The sequence below is a fragment of the Balaenoptera musculus genome, chromosome 8, assembly GCF_009873245.2.
Source record: "Balaenoptera musculus isolate JJ_BM4_2016_0621 chromosome 8, mBalMus1.pri.v3, whole genome shotgun sequence".
Classification (NCBI taxonomy): domain Eukaryota; kingdom Metazoa; phylum Chordata; class Mammalia; order Artiodactyla; family Balaenopteridae; genus Balaenoptera; species Balaenoptera musculus.
In genome coordinates, this window is record NC_045792.1 from 52406340 (window position 1) to 52424642 (window position 18303).

Genomic DNA, 18303 nt, shown 5'->3' on the forward strand with positions numbered 1-18303 from the left:
AGGCAGATTCTCAACCACTGCGCCACCAGGGAAGCCCCCCGTTTTTTTTTAATCAGTCCTGTCTTCCTCATCCTCAGCCTCAGGCCACCACTCATCCATTCCCCATATTGGTAGTTTTCGGTACCGTTTCTGAGATGTGTAGTAAAGAAGTGATTTATTTACTGGATTCAAAATCAGGTGTTACCTACAATAACCTTCAAACTTTAAGGCATCAAAGTGTTTTTGAGAAAATTTAAAGATATGGTTTACAATTTAAGATATGAGGTCAAACAACTGAAACATTCTAGGGTTCTCTGTGTGTTACACTTGACCTCCTTGGAGGATCACAGCCAAAACCCTCCATGTAGTCAGCATGTGTATGTTCTTCTGCCTTTTTCGTGGACCATCTTTTCGTACACATATTTTTAAGTATTGACACAAAATTCTCATTCTTGTCAAGTTTAATACCTCTATCATATTTGTGCCGTTACTATATCATTGTATTCCTTTGTTTCCAACTGTTTGCTATTATATATAGGACTTCTGTAACCAGAATGAAAGAAAACCTCTTCTGTTTTCTTCTTTCACTTACTTTGGGGAGGGTGTGTCCCCCTGAGCAGGATTTTTTTGGGGGGGGTGGTCACAAGATATGGACAGTTTAAAGCTCTTGTGACTCACTGCTTGCTAGGGGCTCCTCAGAAGGAAAGGGCTGAATCCCCGGGTTCCCAGCTACGTGTCCAGTTTCCCCACAGTGCTGTTAGCGTGCAGCTTTGTGTCTGATCTTGGTGGGTCAGCTGGTTTAATGAGTGGGGGCCAGGGGAGGTTACAAGTGGCCCCGAGACCCAGAGAGGTAAAGGGATCTTCATTCCTGGAGGGAACCACATGCCTCCTCCCAGTCAGTTCCCTCTCGAGAGCCTAGCTCACACGTGCCTTCCTCAGCGAAGCTCCTCTGAACCCCTCGCCGTAAGCCAGGAACACAGTCATATGCTCTTCTAGTGCTCAGGGGTCTCAAGGTCATTGCAGCTGCGGACTATGTCTTGGATTCGCTCAGCTCTGTCTCCACTGTCAGACTGTAAGCTCCATGGGGGTGGAAGCAATTTCTGTCTTGCCCAGTGCTATAGCCACAGCTTCTCGTACCAGGGTGTGGCAGGATGTAGCCTGTGTTCAGCCGCAGTTTGTTGAAGGAGAGAAAGGAGGGATGTCAGGACCAGAAGCTAACTGATATTGCAAGGCATGGAGCAGGGGGAAAGAAAATGGTAAGCAGAGAAGCTTAGGTTCTTACAGGGAACAGAGGCGAAAAGTCTAGGGGCAGGGAGATCATGTGAGAGTGAAAATGGTTACTGGAAACTAAGGGGAGAGAATACCAGAGGTGGCTTCCAAAATGTAGTCAGTGTAGGGCACAGACCTTGTCTGTTGCTTACACCTGTGAGACTTGAAGCGAGATCCTTGCCCTCTCTGAGCCTCGGTTTCCTCTTCTGTGAAAGCAGGTAATAGGCTGCTCTGGGGATGCAATGACAATCGGGCACCTAGTTCTTTCTAATAAGAGCCATTAGTGAATGACATCTGTCTTCCCCTCCCCCTAGCAAACAAGTTGTGTTGAATTTGAGGGCCAAGCCGTCTCGAGTTTGGAAATGCCTCAAAAAAGAAAGGACCCGAGTTTATTAGTATATTCATTTTTTTTTTTTTTAAAGGAAGAGATCTTTTGGACACTTCTTTTTTTCTTTATATCTTTATTTATTTATGGCTCTGTTGGGTCTTCGTTTCTGTGCGAGGGCTTTCTCTAGTTGTGGCAAGCGGGGGCCACTCTTCATCGCGGTACGCGGGCCTCTCACTGTCACAGCCTCTCTTGTTACGGAGCACAGGCTCCAGACGTGCAGGCTCAGTAGTTGTGGCTCACGGGCCCAGCTGCTCTGCGGCATGTGGGATCTTCCCAGACCAGGGCTCGAACCTGCGTCCCCTGCATCGTCAGGCAGACTCTCAACCACTGCGCCACCAGGGAAGCCCCCTAGTATATTCATTTTTTATAACAATGGCGGCAGCTCCAGAGACAACACACTGTCCCAGGACTCGGGGGGCCTTGTCCTGTGGGTAGTTTCAAGACCCCCAAAGAGGCAGCATAGCTGTGGTTGGTCAGGGAGTAGCCCCAGCTATGTGGCCGGGGTGCTCCTTCCCCAGCTGCACCCCGGGAGTGTGGAAAAGGAATCGATTTTACAGATTTTTAGCATCCTTGGCAAGAACATGTCCCCAAGTCCTTGTTTTTATTCCGAACTAATTACTGTGAAATAACATAATTTAATTGCACTTAGATGCAGAGAGAAAGTGAGAGTGGTCTCCCTGATGGCTGTTTTCTCACTGTCGTAAATACCTAGCTTGCGGAGAGGAGGTCCGTACAGTCTGGGCTGTGCTTCGTGCTGCAGGCTAGGGACAGAGGTGAGGAAGCCCAGCCAAGCGGCTCTTCATTTCAGGGGGAAAAAAAAGGGAGGGGCGGGAAAGGGGAGAGGAAGTGAGATGGCAGTAAAAAAACACAGTATTTTTTTCCTTCTATCAGTAAAACAACAAAACCACAACTAAAAGCCTTCATCCTCCTAAAGACAGCAGTACAGTCTAATAGCAAAAGCACAGACTTCACCCTCCAGCCGTGCTCACACAGGTTTTTCCATCTCTCTGCATCTTGGTTTCCTCATGGATAATTTTGTCCATTAATATCCAAGAGGTGTTTAAGTGACAGAACATCTGCAAAGGGTCCAGTTCGGTGACTGGTCCATGGTGGGTGCTGAGGAAATACAGATCTCACCCTTCCGGGCAGCTGGATCACCCATGAGATTTGAAACCAAGATTCAGCAGGCAAGGGCCGTCTGCAGATGCAGGGATTTCAGGTAATCTGGGATGAAGTAGAGGGAGCTTCCCCAAGCTCAGGTTTGAGACACTGGGGAGCATTCACTGAGCCTGTCTGCTGGGTTGTGTCCCGGGCTACAGCGACAGACAAAGCCAGGTAAGCTAGCATCACTGCTTTGAGTCCTCCATGGTTTCATAGACAGCCAGATGTGTAAGGAGCCCAAGGCAATAGTAGACAGATGATAAAAGCATGTTACTGGAGTTTGAACTTTACCCCTGTGGGAGCCTGAAGGAGAGAGCAATTCATTCTAACCAGGAAGATCAGGTAAATTTCCCCAAGGCATTGAGCCTTGTAAATCAAGTAAGATATTAAAAGAGAAGCTAGGAATGGTTTTCTGGAAGATGGAACAGTCTAAACAAAGGCAAAGGATAATAGCTAGAAATGTTGGCAATTTTTTTGGCACGTGTGTCAGAAGACTGTGCATTAAAATATCCATTTGTGCATCGGACCTGTTGTGGGCCTCAGTCTCTCTTTTACTGAAGGCTCTTGAATGTAGAACTACAGAAACCACAGGCACTGCAGGAGGACGCTGGCTGCCTTTCCCCTTAGAACAGAGGCTCCACTGGGCAGATGCATAATAAATCCCTTGCCTTCATGTGAGGCCTGTCAGACCCATCAGTCCTCTCCAGCAGTCTGTGCACTGTGTAGGATTATTAGCTGCAAGCCCCAGATGTGGAAACTGGGCCTGCTGCAGTTAAATTACTTGTTTCCCTGGAACGACTGGTAAGTAATAGAGCTGGGCCTAGAAACCAGATTTTCTGATTCCAAGTCCTATGTTCCTTATGTAGACCACGCCAGCTCTCAGAGCCCTCCTCTGATGTCTTTCTCTGCCGCTGTGCTCCATACCCAAGGCTCAGAGCAAACAAGGGGGTGCTTTGCCATGCTGTCTGGGGCTTTCTTCTGCCCCTGCTCCCAGCTTCCCTCCCACAACCTACCCTGATCTAACAGAGGTGGCAGCTCACATGTGTTGAGAGCTAACCATGTTCCAGGCATGTTCTGAGTGTTGTATATATTTCTCATTTAATCTTCTTAACAATCCTACCTATCCAACAAATATTTGTCAAGTACCAGCCATGTGCTAGGTACCATTCTATTTTTATTTCCATTTCATAGATGAGAAACTGAGACCTGAGGAAATTAAGTCAGTTGTTCAAGGCCACGTCACTAGTGAGTGTGAGAGCCAGGATTTGCCCCCAGAGCCTGCCCTCTTCCCACTGTGCTCTACGATTCCCATAGCTGGAGTGGGGCTGGAGCAGGGCTAGAGTGGGGCTAGAGCGGGGCTGGGACGGTTCACCTGATCTGAACTGCTGAGAGGATGCACAGAGCTCCTTACTAAAGAGAGAAACTACCTTATTTTCTTAAGGAAGAAAAATTAGCATCCACCTGCCCTGGGCCAGGCACTGTGCCAGGATTGCTACGTACCTATGTGGCATTGAGTGGAGATGTGGTCTGCACCCAGAGTGTTTCAGGATTGGAGAGCAAAGGAGGCCCAGATGTCATCAGGGGACCTCAATACACATCGCTTATTGAGCACTAGCCCTTCGTGTTATCTGATTCACCTGTTCTCCAGGCTTCATGTGCTGTGGCATTAGATTGTCACCAGTGTAACATTTCATTTTGGAGGGAGCCTTTCCTGCTGGTGTGTGGCAAACAGCTAGATTTATTGCGCCTTTGAGCCTGAAGTTAGGATTTTGTTCACAGCCTCCAGTGGGGGAAGAGAAAAAATGCCAGTATCATTAATTGAGCTGTGGCCTGCATTTCATCACATTGTCCTAAATTTTACCACTCAGGCCATCTGTAGAATTCTACAGCAGGACAGACTCATTGGACTCCTATGTGTGTCTCAGTGTATGAGTCTCTGTGTGTGAGTACACACATGACACCACCCAGTATGCAGGCAAAAAAAAGGTATTTGAGAGGAGATGGAGTTGGGAGTAACGAAGATTAAATGAGAATTTTAGGAGAGGTAGCATTTTTCTTTACCTGAAAACTGGAAACTCTTCTTTTGCTTGTTTATGCCTCCTCACCTTTCTGTAGAGCATTAAGTCCATTAAATTGTACTGTGATTACCCCTAATGGTATCGGTCTGGGGCTGTGTAGGAAGTTTCACATGTAAATCTTTGCATTAGTCTGTGTATTAAACTTTGGGTGTTCTTTCTTTCATTGATTAACTTTTTTTTTTTAATTTTATTTATTTATTTATTTATTTATTTATTTATTTATTTATTTATTTATTTATTTATTTATGGCTGTGTTGGGTCTTCGTTTCTGTGCCAGGGCTTTCTCTAGTTGCAGCAAGTGGGGGCCACTCTTCATCGCGGTGCGTGGGCCTCTCACCATCGCGGCCTCTCTTGTTGCGGAGCACAGGCTCCAGACGCACAGGCTCAGTAGTTGTGGCTCATGGGCCTAGTTGCTCTGCGACATGTGGGATCTTCCCAGACCAGGGCTCGAACCCGTGTCCCCTGCATTGACAGGCAGATTCTCAGCCACTGCACCACCAGGGAAGCCCCTGATTAACTTTTAAGCAACATAATAATGTCGTCTTATATTTTCAATACACTTCAAAAGGACTTTCCTTAAATTTAATCCTTATAAGAACCTGGGAGATGGTTTTGTATTCTTTCCCTTTCTACAGATGAAAAAACTGAGGGTCAGAGTGGTTAGGTGACTTATTTGCAGATGCATAGCTGGTAAGGGCCAGAGCTGGGAGGCCAGAGCTGGGAGTCCAGCTGTCTCTGCAGATCTGCTCCGCTGGGTACATAGGTGGACAACAGAGCCAGCAAGGGACGGTTGGGAAGCACCTGGATGTGGACTGTCAGGGCAGTGTGCATGGGACAGGTGCTGAAGTAATGGTCAGGAGCCGGGGCTGGGGAGGGGAGAGCAGACGGCATTTCTGGCTTGGGGCAATGGTGGAAATCCTCACAGAAGAGTTAAGGTTTGAAGTAGGCCTTGAAGGATGGGAGAATGATTTTAAAAATAGGAAAGGCAGTGGCCGTTCCACGTAGAGACATTACATCAATGAAGCCTGGAGGCTGTGTGTTCAAGGGACAGGAGAAACCCACACAGACAGAGATTCCTGGGCAGGGAGAAGCAACGAGGAACGTCAGGTACTGTGCTCAACAAGTGTTTCAAATGCTCAAGTTTCTATCCTCAGGAAAATATCACCAACAAACTTTGAGCAGTAAGGCAGGGCCATATAATTAAGAGATTTCCTTTTTTATTCTCCATTTCTGTCATTTCCACAGTTTTACATCTAATCAGAAAGGCAGCGTGTATAGGGGTTAGGGACAGATTCTGTGCAATCTGGATTTGGCTCAGATCTGAAGTGACCCTCTGCCTCTTATTAAATGTGTGATCTTGGGCAAGTTGTTGAACCTCTTGGAGCCTTAGTTTCCTCATCTTGCAAATGAGGATAATAATAGTACCTACCTCCTAGGGCTTTGCAAGGATTAAGTGATAGTGTGTTTATCAAGCACTAAGCACAGTGCTTGGTACTATTTTTTTTTAATTAATTAATTTATTTATTTATTTATTTTTGGTTGTGTTGGGTCTTCGTTTCTGTGCCAGGGCTTTCTCTAGTTGTGGTGAGTGGGGGCCACTCTTCATCGCGGTGCGCGGGCCTCTCACTATCGCGGCCTCTCTTGTTGTGGAGCACAGGCTCCAGACGCGCAGTCTCAGTAGTTGTGGCTCACGGGCCCAGTTGCTCCGCGGCATGTGGGATCCTCCCAGACCAGGGCTCTAACCCGTGTCCCCTGCATTGGCAGGCAGATTCTCAACCACTGCGCCACCAGGGAAGCCCCAGTGCTTGGTACTATTAATAACAGTGGCTGTTATCACCACCACATTCATCATCATCCCCATCCCCATCCCCATCATCACCATCATCATCATCATCATGGTGCCTGGAACTCTGTGCTGCTTTAAACTTCCTAATCTAAGGACTGAGCCAAACCAGGGGTCCCTGCATATCAGAGGACTCGTGTGTATTGCGTACCTGGCTCTGTGCACAAACAAGGCAGAGAGGCAAGAAAACGTAGTATGATCCCAAAGAGCTAGAAAACGCTCCAGTGGGCAGGAGGCTGGGAAGCTGTGGAGACTAAAGGAGGGACATCACACACTCTGTTCTGTGAGAGTTTAAAATGCTCTTTCAAAATGCTTCTCATTATAAAGAAATATCATCGCTAGTTACAAATCTCGGTGGCAGACTCTGTCTTAAGCTGTCCACCCTCATTCTTCCCGCTGAAGTGACTGTTCCAGAGGGAAAAGGCCTATCCTAATAATATACACACAAATTAAAACTCCATTTAGAGGTGCAGTGGGGACCACCTCCTAATTGACTTTGATCATTGAAAAAGAAAAAAACAACCCAGTTACGTGGTTGATATGCCAAAGGAAATCAGGCAATGGGAGGGTGCCTCACAGAGCCTCGCAACAGGACGTTTTCTAGTAGCTATGGAAATGGAACCTAGCAACAGGCAATTTCTCCTTCTGGAGCTCCCAAGCATGAACCAAACCCGTGTTTCCTTCAGCCCCATTTGATGGTTGGTACAGGAAGGAGGGGACAGGGCCTCACACATGAGAGGCTGGTCCTTGGCTAAGTTGAGACACCTTTTTATAGAAATGCTTTAGATAGCCTTGTGAATAGTCTTGGCACTTGGATGCAAGCACCACAAAGAAAGGAAACCCAGCAGAGCTCTAGGCCAGCGTTCCGCCCCCTCTCGGGAAATGACAGGCAACTTTCCCAGCTTTCCCCCGCTGACATGTTTCTGCCGGGGCAGGGCTGGCTGCGCACCGCAGCAGAGCAGTTGAACAGGCTGGCGACCCTGGGGTGATTTTGCTCCCTGGATCCTTAACGAGGCTTTGAATATGAAGGGCAGGTGGTGGGTCTTCCACTGCGTGGAGTCACTTCCTTGACTGCTCTGTCAGCAGTGATTTGATCAGAAGCTGCATGTTGTTCTGATCAGGATGGCATGGAAGCCTGCCCTGGCCTCTGACAGCAGTCTGCGAAGAGTCCAAGGTGTGGAGTGACCCGGACCTGGGTTTGGATCTTGGTGCTGCCATGATGAATGGTGCAATGATGGACTGTTCTGGGGCCTCGGTTTTCTAAAGATCCAAAATCAGGTTAATAATATCTACTTTGTCACTATGTTTTGAGGTCCTAATCCATAAAATGGAGATACTGTCTTCCTTAAAAAGCTGTGAGATTAAATGACATAATGAATGTTCATCCTCCAGCACTGTGTCGTGCACATGGTACAATTTTTAATAAGTGGGAACTGTTACTGTTTTGATAATCATCCTAATTATGTCTGTCTCCTTCCTTTGCTCTTTTTCTTCTTCTCTCCTGTGGGCCAGGTGCTGGGGGATGGAGATGAGAGAAAGGATCCCTGCCCTAAGGGAGGGCCTGCTGGCGGCCTGATATCACCTGCCCCGTGGGCTCATTCCCTTTACTTTAGGCTCAAGAAGATGACTCCTTTAGTCTGGGAGTGCAGTGCCTGATGGAAGAACAAGCCATGAAGGGGCCTTTCCTGCTCTTACAGGATTTTCTGCTGCGACTTAGTGACGGGGTCATTTAGCAGAAAGAACTCAGAACTAAATCCGGGTGACTTGGGCTCAGCGCAGTTCCAGGCTCTGCCCCAAGTGCCCCCGTCAAGCCTGAGTCTCATCTGCCTGGTGAGTGGGGGGCAGGTTCAGTTATAGCGACATCCCCCCAGCACCAGAGCAAAAACTCAGACTTCTCAACTCCCTCAAGAAATCTCCGTACGTCACTTTCTCAGTGAAAACTTTAATATACACTGCAAATGATGATGATGATACCAATGTAGAAGGCTACCCTCTGGTAGTAAATTTGAGTAAATACCAAGCAGCATAATAAGCTCATAAAATATATTCTTTCCTTTCACCTTCACAGCCATTCTTTGGAGCTAGGTATTATTGTCACCATTTTATAGATGAGGAAGCTGGGAGTCAAAAGATTTAAATAACAGGAACAAAGTCACATAACTATAAACATGAAAACCAGAACAGGAACGCGGGGCTGTCTGGCTGCAACGGCCGTGCTCGTAACCACTGTACTTCGTGCCTCCCATTTTCCTGTGTCTGGCACCAGCACTATGTTGGGAGTAGGGCAGGGAGAGGTCACATTACTGGGCTGAGGTCAGTCCAAGGTGGCCAACCCCTAAGCTAGTCATGCACAGAAGAAGGCTTAGTGGACCCCGTCAGGTGAAAGGGACCCAGAAAAGAGAGTTTTCTTATTCCATTACTGCAGTAATAGCCGTTCACTCCATTCTGCACAAATTAGATTCCAGCCCTGGTCCCCCTACAACTTGCCGTGTCACCGGTTTTCAGCGCCCTCCACTTACATTGACCTTTCACCTCCACATTGACGGCAGGCGTGCCTGTGTCTCCCCTTCTCTCATGCCCATCCCCACACCCCATCTTGTTTTCCAGAACTATTGAGCACGTGCCAGTGAATCCTTGCTGAAAGGCCTCCTTTCCCCACAGCATTGCATGGTGCAGAAAAATGATTAACTGTGCCAGAGTCCACTCTCCAGAAAACAATTAATTTGGGGGTGAGAGACAGTAACCCTGATTGTTGCAGTCAGGTTTATCCAGAGATAGGAAGAAAGGCAATATATTTACTTGATTTAAAATTAGCCCCACGTAGTCAACAGTGGGATCCTGTCAGGCTGCTTTATAGCGATTCCGCTTTTAAAAACTGTTTTATCCACGGGACAGATATCTCTAGTTCCTGTGCCCAAAGTCTGTCAGCTGATGGGAGCAGGGTAGCGAGAGAGCCCTCAGCTCAAAGAAATTTGCGGTTGGCATGGGAGGGAAATTAGGGGCAATATGTGGAGAGAAGGAAAGGTGATCGAACAGAGCTGGCTTAAATAAATCTTTCAGAGGATCTGGGAATTAGGAAAATCAGCAGAGCAAAATGACAAGGATGATGACAGCTACCATTTATTTTGCTCCTACTATGTGCCAGGCAGTTATAAGCACATAACGTGCATTATTTCATTTAATCCTTTGAGGTAAATATTACTATCTATTTTATAGATGAAGAAACTGAGACTCAGAGAGGCTAAGTCATTTACCCAAAGTCAGGAACCTGTAAATGTTGTGCCTCTGAATGCTCTAGATAGACCCAAACTTGAGGACTGACTCTACCAAAGTCACTTACTTGCATTTACATGGTTTTGCTTTTGGGGGTCAACCCTGTCTACCGCGGTCAGGATGTAAACAGGTGGGGACCTCATGCTTTATCCCTAAGATGAAGGTCCTTTAACAGACTATCTCAAAAGAGAAAACCTGGCTATACTCTCAGCAGAGGGCTTGCCTTAAAATTATCTTAATTTTAGTTTAATTTCAGGCATTGTAACTCATCAACAGTCTAGAGGTGAGCCTGGACTTTGGGACCAGTCAGACCTGGGTTCAAAAGTGACTTCATCACTTCCCATCTGGGAAGTATCTTGGGAAGTATTTTTGGGCAGGTCATGCAGCCTCTCTGAACCTCCACTTTCTTCGTCTGTAAAATGGGAATACTAATGATTTTCTCAAGGTTTATGTAAGGTCTGAATGAAATAATGTATGTAATTCCCCTTGCCTAAGTGTCTGACACGTGGCATATGCGCAAAATCAGGATCTCCCCACTCGGCTCTGTTGTCCTTCTTTCCCTCTTGCTCCTAAGACTAAGTTGTAGAACCTCCTTTTTAATGTAAACAGCATGGAAGTGAGTTTGGAAACTAGTGAAGAAAATTAGTCATCCTACCACTATAATTCAAAGCTTGATGTCATTTTTACTTATCTCTTTCTAGATTTTTTTTTTGTATGTATACCTGGTATTCCATCCAGTACTTGTATCATAGTTTAGCTAAGTTGTTTTCCTATTTTAAGACATCTGGGTTGCTTCTGATTTTTTTACTAGTACACTGCAGTGTACATCTCTGTGTATATGGCTTCTAGGTTTGAAACTTTTGAATGTTGTGGCTTTGTTGCAAAACCAGGAGAAGAACTTGGGGAATGAAGCTCTGTCGTTTTGCTGTTGTTATTGTTTTGCCTTTTTGTTTTTTGCTTTCTACATTAGAGGATCATAAGTCAGAGAACTCCAATGAGTTATATTTTACAGAAATGATGCTAGTTAAGAACAAACAAACAAACAACTGAGCATTAATAATGTAAAACAGAAAAGTAGGTAGCCACGCAGCTGGGTTGGTTTCCGCTGCCTTTTGAAACCAAGAATGCTGCTTGAATCAACAGTTTCTTGAAGTTATAACCATCTCTAGTCACTACCTAGAGCTGCTGATTTACAGATGCAACTGGGTTCGTGCATTCTATTTTTGGAAGGGAAGCATGCATGTGACAGGGGAAACTCTCCTATACTTACTTAGATGACTTCTGCATAATGACTTTGTTAATTGCCTCCTGCTGGCTGGGTGCTGGGGGGAGCCTTCAACGTCTGAACATCTACTGAGCATTTTTCTTAAAAATGTCAAGATGGAGCTTGCACTTTCCCAGCCCTCTCTCATGTCTCGCTGGGCAGGAAAAGGCGACTGGAAAATGTCAGCCCTGGGATCAGATTGACCAGATCTGAGGGAGTACGCAACTCCTCCCACCCTAGCTCTTGGCTTTTAGAAATCATTAACCTTTCAACGTGGGTGATCCTGTGAACTCGATACCTTTCCACAGCCTTCTTCTCAACTCTTTAGCATCTTTTCACCTTTTCACTGAATTACAAACTAGTTTAAAGGGGACGCCGGTATCAAGTTTCTTATTTAGGTCACTTTCAATGTACTTGGGAGAGTTTTGCACAAACAGTTATAAATACATACTGTGGGGTGTAATTTATATAATCCTGTGATGTACATTGGTGCTTAACTATTAATTCCTCTGGAAGGAGGGATTACGATCATTATAATTTATATTATTTCAGTGGTCTGGTCTTAAAGCAGGCTGGAGAGGACCATTTATATTATTTAGCTTTTTTGGATCCATGACTGTTATTTCCAAGTCATCTGGATAGCATGCACCTACTGCTATCTACAGCTTTAAATGAGGGTTGCTGTGGGGTAAGAACTATTTATTATCACCACTGGGACCCCCAGACATTAACTTCAGCCTTTATTTGCTGGTGGCTTTATATTGCCCATATTTTACCTCCTATTTAAAGGAAAATATGTAAAAGAGGAAGCTTGGCTGGGGAACACAGGCTCCTGAGTTTGAAACTTGCCTCAAACTTATACCAGCTCAAAGGTGTTAGGTAACTTACTGTGAGTAAATCAGAATATATCCCCATAGCTCAATTTCCATTCGGTTCCATTGTACCTATTCTCCAATAATGTTTTTTCAACCTATCTTTACATGTGGATTAAATCGAATAATATAAATTAAGAATTTGGCATGTAGTATGCACTCAGATTATACCAGGTTTTGAGTTACTGTTGTTACTTTAAATATTATCAAGGACAAAGACGAATGGTTGCCTGAGCTTGTGTATTCTTTGGACAGCCTCTGACCGAGTATGCCTTGTGTCCTTTGGGAAGAGGAGAACAGAGCAGACTATTTCCCTTCCTTCTCTTTCTGTCACTCATAACCCAGAACTATAAAACTGACCACCCACCAAACAATACAGTAAAAGAGTTGAGGGGCCCCTAGCCTGACTTATATTTAAGACTGGATCACAGATTAAAGGTCCCTTTTATTCTGGCTTTAAGACAACATTACTGGTGGAACTTCACATCTCTGACTCCGTATCATCCTGCTCCTCTGTCTAAATCTTACTGTTGCAGGAAGGGGGACCCCTTCCAGGGCCCGAGAGTGGGCCCTTGTCTAATACTCGGAAATGAATTGTCCAAGGAGACACATGTGCTGACAAAGCAAGAGACTTTATTGAGAAGGGGCGCCCGGGCGGAGAGCAGGAGGGTAAGGGAACCCAGGAGGACTGCTCTGCCACGTGGCTTGCAGTCTTGGGTTTTATGGTGATGGGATTAGCTTCCAGGTTGTCTCTAGCCAATCACTGTGACTCACGGTCCTTCCTGGTGGCGTGCACATCACTCAGCCAAGATGGATTCCAGTGAGAAGGATTCTGGGAGGTTGGCAGGACATATGAACTGGCATCCCCTCTCTCCTTTTGACCTTTCCCGAATTCTTCCGGTTGGTGGTGGCTTGTTAGTTTCACATTCCTTACGAGGACCTCCTGTTGCAAGATACCTCATGCACATGGTAACTGTGGTGCCTGGCCAGGGTGGGTGGTTTCAGCCAGTGGTTCTCCTACCTTCCAGTCGGCCATTTGTCAGCCCAATGTTGATGGCCCTGTACTCACTTCCCTACCCACCAGCCTCCAGAATTATTTCTGGAGGACTGAATCTCCTGAGAGTCCAAGTGAGAGCTGGATCCAGAACTTGGCTTTCCCAGGTGGTTTCTAAGAGCACATCTACCACAGGTCGCAGAGAGACCCACCAGCGTCACAGCTGTGTGGGCCTCTGTTTGTGATCGCCGAGGGGCAAGGCCAAGAGGAAGGGGTGCCAGCATGCACCTCTGGGCTTCTGGCCGACGGCCTCCCCCATCCAGCTGTGGACTGCCCTGCCCTAATTAACGTCCCTGGACGCCAGATCCTGTGATCATTTTCACCTGGAACACTCTTTCCACTGGCTTTTCTTCCCCCTCCACATATTTTTTGCCGTAAGAACTTGCTTTTGCATCTTGTTTAAAATAAGAGAAAGCTTTGACAAAAATGTTTCTCTTCACAAAGCTGTGAGAGTTCTATTCATTCTGGGATTAGTTAATTCTCATGACCTTTTAACAAGACAGCTCTTTTACGCACTTAGATGAGATAATTGATTCTAACGGGGAAAGAAGTGCTGCTCGTTTAACTGCATATATCTGAGTTGTCCGCAATTCAAACAATTTCTCCATTACCTTTGGAGTTGCCAATAAATAGATTAAAACAGTAAGAAGGTAAGCAGAAACGTGAGCTAATTCAGCCTTGGAAGTAGCAGCGGATTCACTTCTAACAGGCAAATTAATGTTATTATTATTGACAGCTACAGAGAGGCAGTCAAGAGTAGTATAAAAGCACCTCATTTAATGTCTGGTACCTGAAAAGTGCTGTATAAATGTTAGCTGCTATTTTATCAGTATTATCAAAGGTATGAATATAATGGTTATAGAATATAGTAATCACACAGATGTACAGTTTACAAAGTGCTTTGCCATATATTATCACATATGATACAATAATTCTTTGAAATATTTTTATCCCCATTTCTCAGATGAGAATACTGTAGCTAGGAAGTGGCAGTTAGGATTCAAAACCAGTTTTCTTGCCCTTGATCCAGCACACTTCCCACTGCATCACAGTAACCGAAGAGAAAGCAAAGGGTCTGATTGATTGCATTTCTGTTACCAGCGTACGCTCTCCTGATTAAGCCAAACTTGTGTGTATTCCTCGGGGGCTTGTGTTTGGATCAAGAGTCATAAGGACATGCTGTGCTCCGGTCCCCTGTACACACTTTTTTTGTGTCTTGAAGGCAGTCACACAGCCCCTCAAGACCACCAGTGACCCTTCCACAAACTGCGGCCAAATAACACAACTTTCCGTCTACCTCACGGAATCCTATACTGCTGCCTAAAAAGACATGTAAAAGCCTTGGAGGTTGCTTGATGTGTAAAAGGGGATGTCTTTATAATTCCCACCCACCTTGCTAGAAAAAGCTAGCGAGCAGCAGCATGGTGAAGTGGGGAGAGCCTTCCAGCCAGAAAGATGGATGGTGTGTGATTTCAGGATTCCAGCAGTTTGGGATTCTAGTCTAGACTCTGCCACTTGTTAGCCATTTAACCTTCCCAGTGTTAATTGATGTCTTTGTGTCTTAGTTTCTTCATCGGCAAAATGGCATTATCACCTTTTAGGATTGTTGCAAGAATCAAAGAAACTTTGAAACGTATTTACTGCTCTTAGCACAATGCCTGGCCCATGGAAAGCACTCAAGAAATCACAATTTTATGATTATCATAATTTTAATTAACCTTCTGAGTTACTTAAATGTCCACATCTATAAATTGGGTCTGGCAAGGTTGCATGAGGATTAGAGGTAATGTATACAGATTACCCAGGGCACTGCCCGGCAAGCGGTTGGTCCTCGGTAAACGTAATTACGATGGGCCTCCATATCTCTGTCGATCCTTCCCTGTGTCCCTGTCACCCTCCTAGCGGGTCAGCCACTGCCTCCTCTGGGCCTTCTAGTCCTTCGGAATACACTTTGTTACTTGTCTGTCTCCCCTGCTCGACTACGAGCTCATGGAAGCAGGGAGCGTCCGATTCAGTTCTGGTTCTCAGTGTCAGCCACGGGTCCTGGCATAGAGCGGGCTTTTAGAAAGTGTTCATCAGCTGAACGAAGGAGTGGTGCTACACAGAGGATGTTGTGGGAGTTGGGGACTGGAGTATGCGATTCTGTATGTGGGGAGTCAGGGAAGGCGTCCCAGAAGAGGTAAGTATGGACCATTGATGAGGCTCAAGTCTTGAATCGCCAGCGGGACTTAAGCCGACGCTTTGTACTAGATTGCAAACCTTTCTGGAAAACACGCTTCCTAGCCTTCGCAAGCATTGTGTATTTAAAGGACAACATCTGTTCTCTGGTGTTTTATGGTCTCTTCTCGATTGTTGCAGAAGACTATTCAGCAGTTGCTACCTTGCAAAAATAGTTTTAAAACAGAAATGCATGCACATGAATCAAAATCACAGCATTGCACAAAAATCACAAAAATGCACAGAATCAAAATGTGCAACAGATACACAGTGAAACGCAAATCCCATCTCTTCCTTCACAGGATGCACCCACTGTTATCAGTGTTTTTCTTATCCTTCCAGAAATATTCTATACATATGCAGAAATGTTTTTACCTAAATGTAGTATATCAAACATACTGTTCTGAATGTTACAATTTTCCTTCCAGAAAAATATATACAAAGAGCTTCCTCACTCTTTTTTATGGTTGCATAGTATATTGTATAAATAAAATTTATCTAGCCCCTTATTGGTGGACTGGTTTCCAATATTTTGCTATTACAAACAGCACTGTAGTGAATAACCTTGTATGTACATCATTTTGTATGTATATGAACACATCTGGAGGAGAATTGGAACCTCTAAGTTCCAGAGTAAAAGGTATGGGTATTTTTAATTTGGTAGCTTTTGTCAAATTGCCCTCCGTAGGGTTTGTACCAGCTTATGCTTGCACCAAACCAGCTAAGTGTGAAAGTGCTTATTTCCTGTTCTCTTCCAATACTGTGTATTTTCAGCCTTTTTAAAATCTTTGCCAAACCGTATGTGAAAAACAGTATTGCAGAGTTTAACTTACATTTCTCCTACTATGGGTGATGTCTAGAGTCTTTTCACGTGACCAAGAGCCAATTGCATTTCTTATTCTGTAAACTATCTGTTCATATCCTATGCCTATTTTCCTACTGACTTGCTGGACTTTGCTTATTATTTGAGTTCTTTTTATATTAAGGAAATTAACCCTTGGTGATACAAATTGCAGGTTTTTCCTCTAGATTGTTATTTATCTTTTGAATCAAAAGGCCAAGACCACTACTTACAATACCCAGGACTTGGAAGCAACCTAACTGTCCATTGACAGATGAATGGATAAAGAAGATGTGGCACATATAAACAGTGGAATATTACTCAGCCATAAAAAGAGACGAAATTGAGTTATTTGTAGTGAGGTGGATGGACCTAGAGTCTGTCATACATAGTGAAGTAAGTCAGAAAGAGGAAAACAAATACCGTATGCTAACACATATATATGGTATCTAAAAAAAAAAAATGGTTCTGATGAACCTAGGGGCAGGACAGGAATAAAGACGCAGATATAGAGAATGAACTTGAGGACATAGGGAGGGGGGAGGGAAAGCTGGGACAAAGTGAGACAGTTGCATGGACATATATACACTACCAAATGTAAAATAGATAGCTAGTGGGAAGCAGCTGTATAGCACAAGGAGATCAGCTCGGTGCTTTGTGACCACCTAGATGGGTGGGATAGGAGGGTGGGAGGGAGACGCAAGAAGGAGGGGATATGGGGATATATGTATATGTATAGCTGATTCACTTTGTTATACAGCAGAAACTAACACAACACTGTAAAGCAATTATACTCCAATAAAGATGTTAAAAAAAAAAAAAAAAAGCCAAGACCTCCTGAAACTCCCTCATCCCTGCCCCTCTCCCCCCTCCCCTAGACTGTGAGCCCTCGAGGGCAGGGTCTGTGCCTGGATCATCTCTGTGCCCCAGTCCCCTGTGTAGCGCTCAGCACTGCCAGAGCTCTCTTCAGGGGCTCTTTGTTGAACTGAACTGAACTGATTTCCTGTGTTCCCCACCCCCACTTGCCCTCCCCTCTGGCTTGGGAGTTCCATTTCCACCTCCAGCAGAAAAAGATGACTTTTCTCATTGCTCACCACAGCCATGCACCTGTTTGGCCTAAACTGGCACCTGCAGCCGATGGAGGGGCAGATGTATGAGATCACGGAGGACACAGCCAGCAGTTGGCCTGTGCCAACGGACGTCTCCCTGTATCCCTCAGGGGGCACTGGGTTAGAGATCCCTGACAGGAAAGGCAAAGGAGCCACGGAAGGTAGGGTTGCTGTGTTGTTCGTGTCGTGAGTCCTCTGTGTCTGCCTTTGAACCGAGGAGACCGCCATTCTGCGCGCCATGTGCCTGACTCACAGCTCCATGCTCTGGTGCTTCCTCCATCCCTCTGCACTCCACGCCGGCTGCCAGGCCACCTGTGTCTTCATCGCAGTTCCTTGTCACTGTGAGCTCATAGCGGGGCTTGGGCAGGGCTCATGGTGCTCAGGCGACATCCCATCCCATGCCCTGAGGGGAGTATCATGGGCTTTCACGCTGCTGGGCGGCTGTCTTGGATTATGTGGGATCATGATGAGGCAACCTCATGGGATGAATGGGTGTCTCCTGGAGTGGGGTGTGGCAAGGTGGGTAGAGGGTGTGTTGTAAGCGAAGTACCCTTGGACCTTGTGGTTTCATGGAAACACCACTTCAGCTGTTGTAGCATTTTCAACCATGTGACCTTGAGCAAGTCACTTAATTTTCCTGAGCCCTAGTTTCCTCATCTGCAATACCAAAATACTGTTTGTACAGTATTTGTTCAAAGCTTTTTGTCAAGAGCACTTCACATTTAATCCTCACAGAGATCCTGTGAGGTAAGTATAATTACGTATACCCATTTTAGATGCCAAAACTAAGGATCACTTTGATTAAGTTACTTGGCCAGAGTCACATAGCCAGTAAATAATGGAATTTGGGACATGAGCCCAGGTCTGTGTGACTGCAGGGCTCTTGCAGTCTCCATAAGTTGACCTACCTGACTCACCTCATGGTTATAAGACCCTGAAAGAGATGTGGATAAGA

At 45.5% G+C, this 18303-nt stretch overlaps 1 protein-coding gene across 5 annotated transcripts in view; it reads left to right on the top strand.

Moving 5' to 3' along the window:
- The window catches only part of TENM4 (teneurin transmembrane protein 4), a 749934-nt gene that overhangs the window by 531602 nt on the left and 200029 nt on the right, over positions 1–18303 (top strand). For all 5 annotated transcript variants that reach the window (XR_005020977.1, XM_036861484.1, XM_036861485.1 and 2 more), the window contains one exon: positions 17339–17509. Coding sequence is in view for 4 of the 5 variants with exons in the window: in XM_036861484.1 (XP_036717379.1) it covers positions 17339–17509 (171 nt within the window). In the remaining variant the exon portion in view is untranslated. The remainder of the gene's footprint in view (positions 1–17338; positions 17510–18303) is intronic.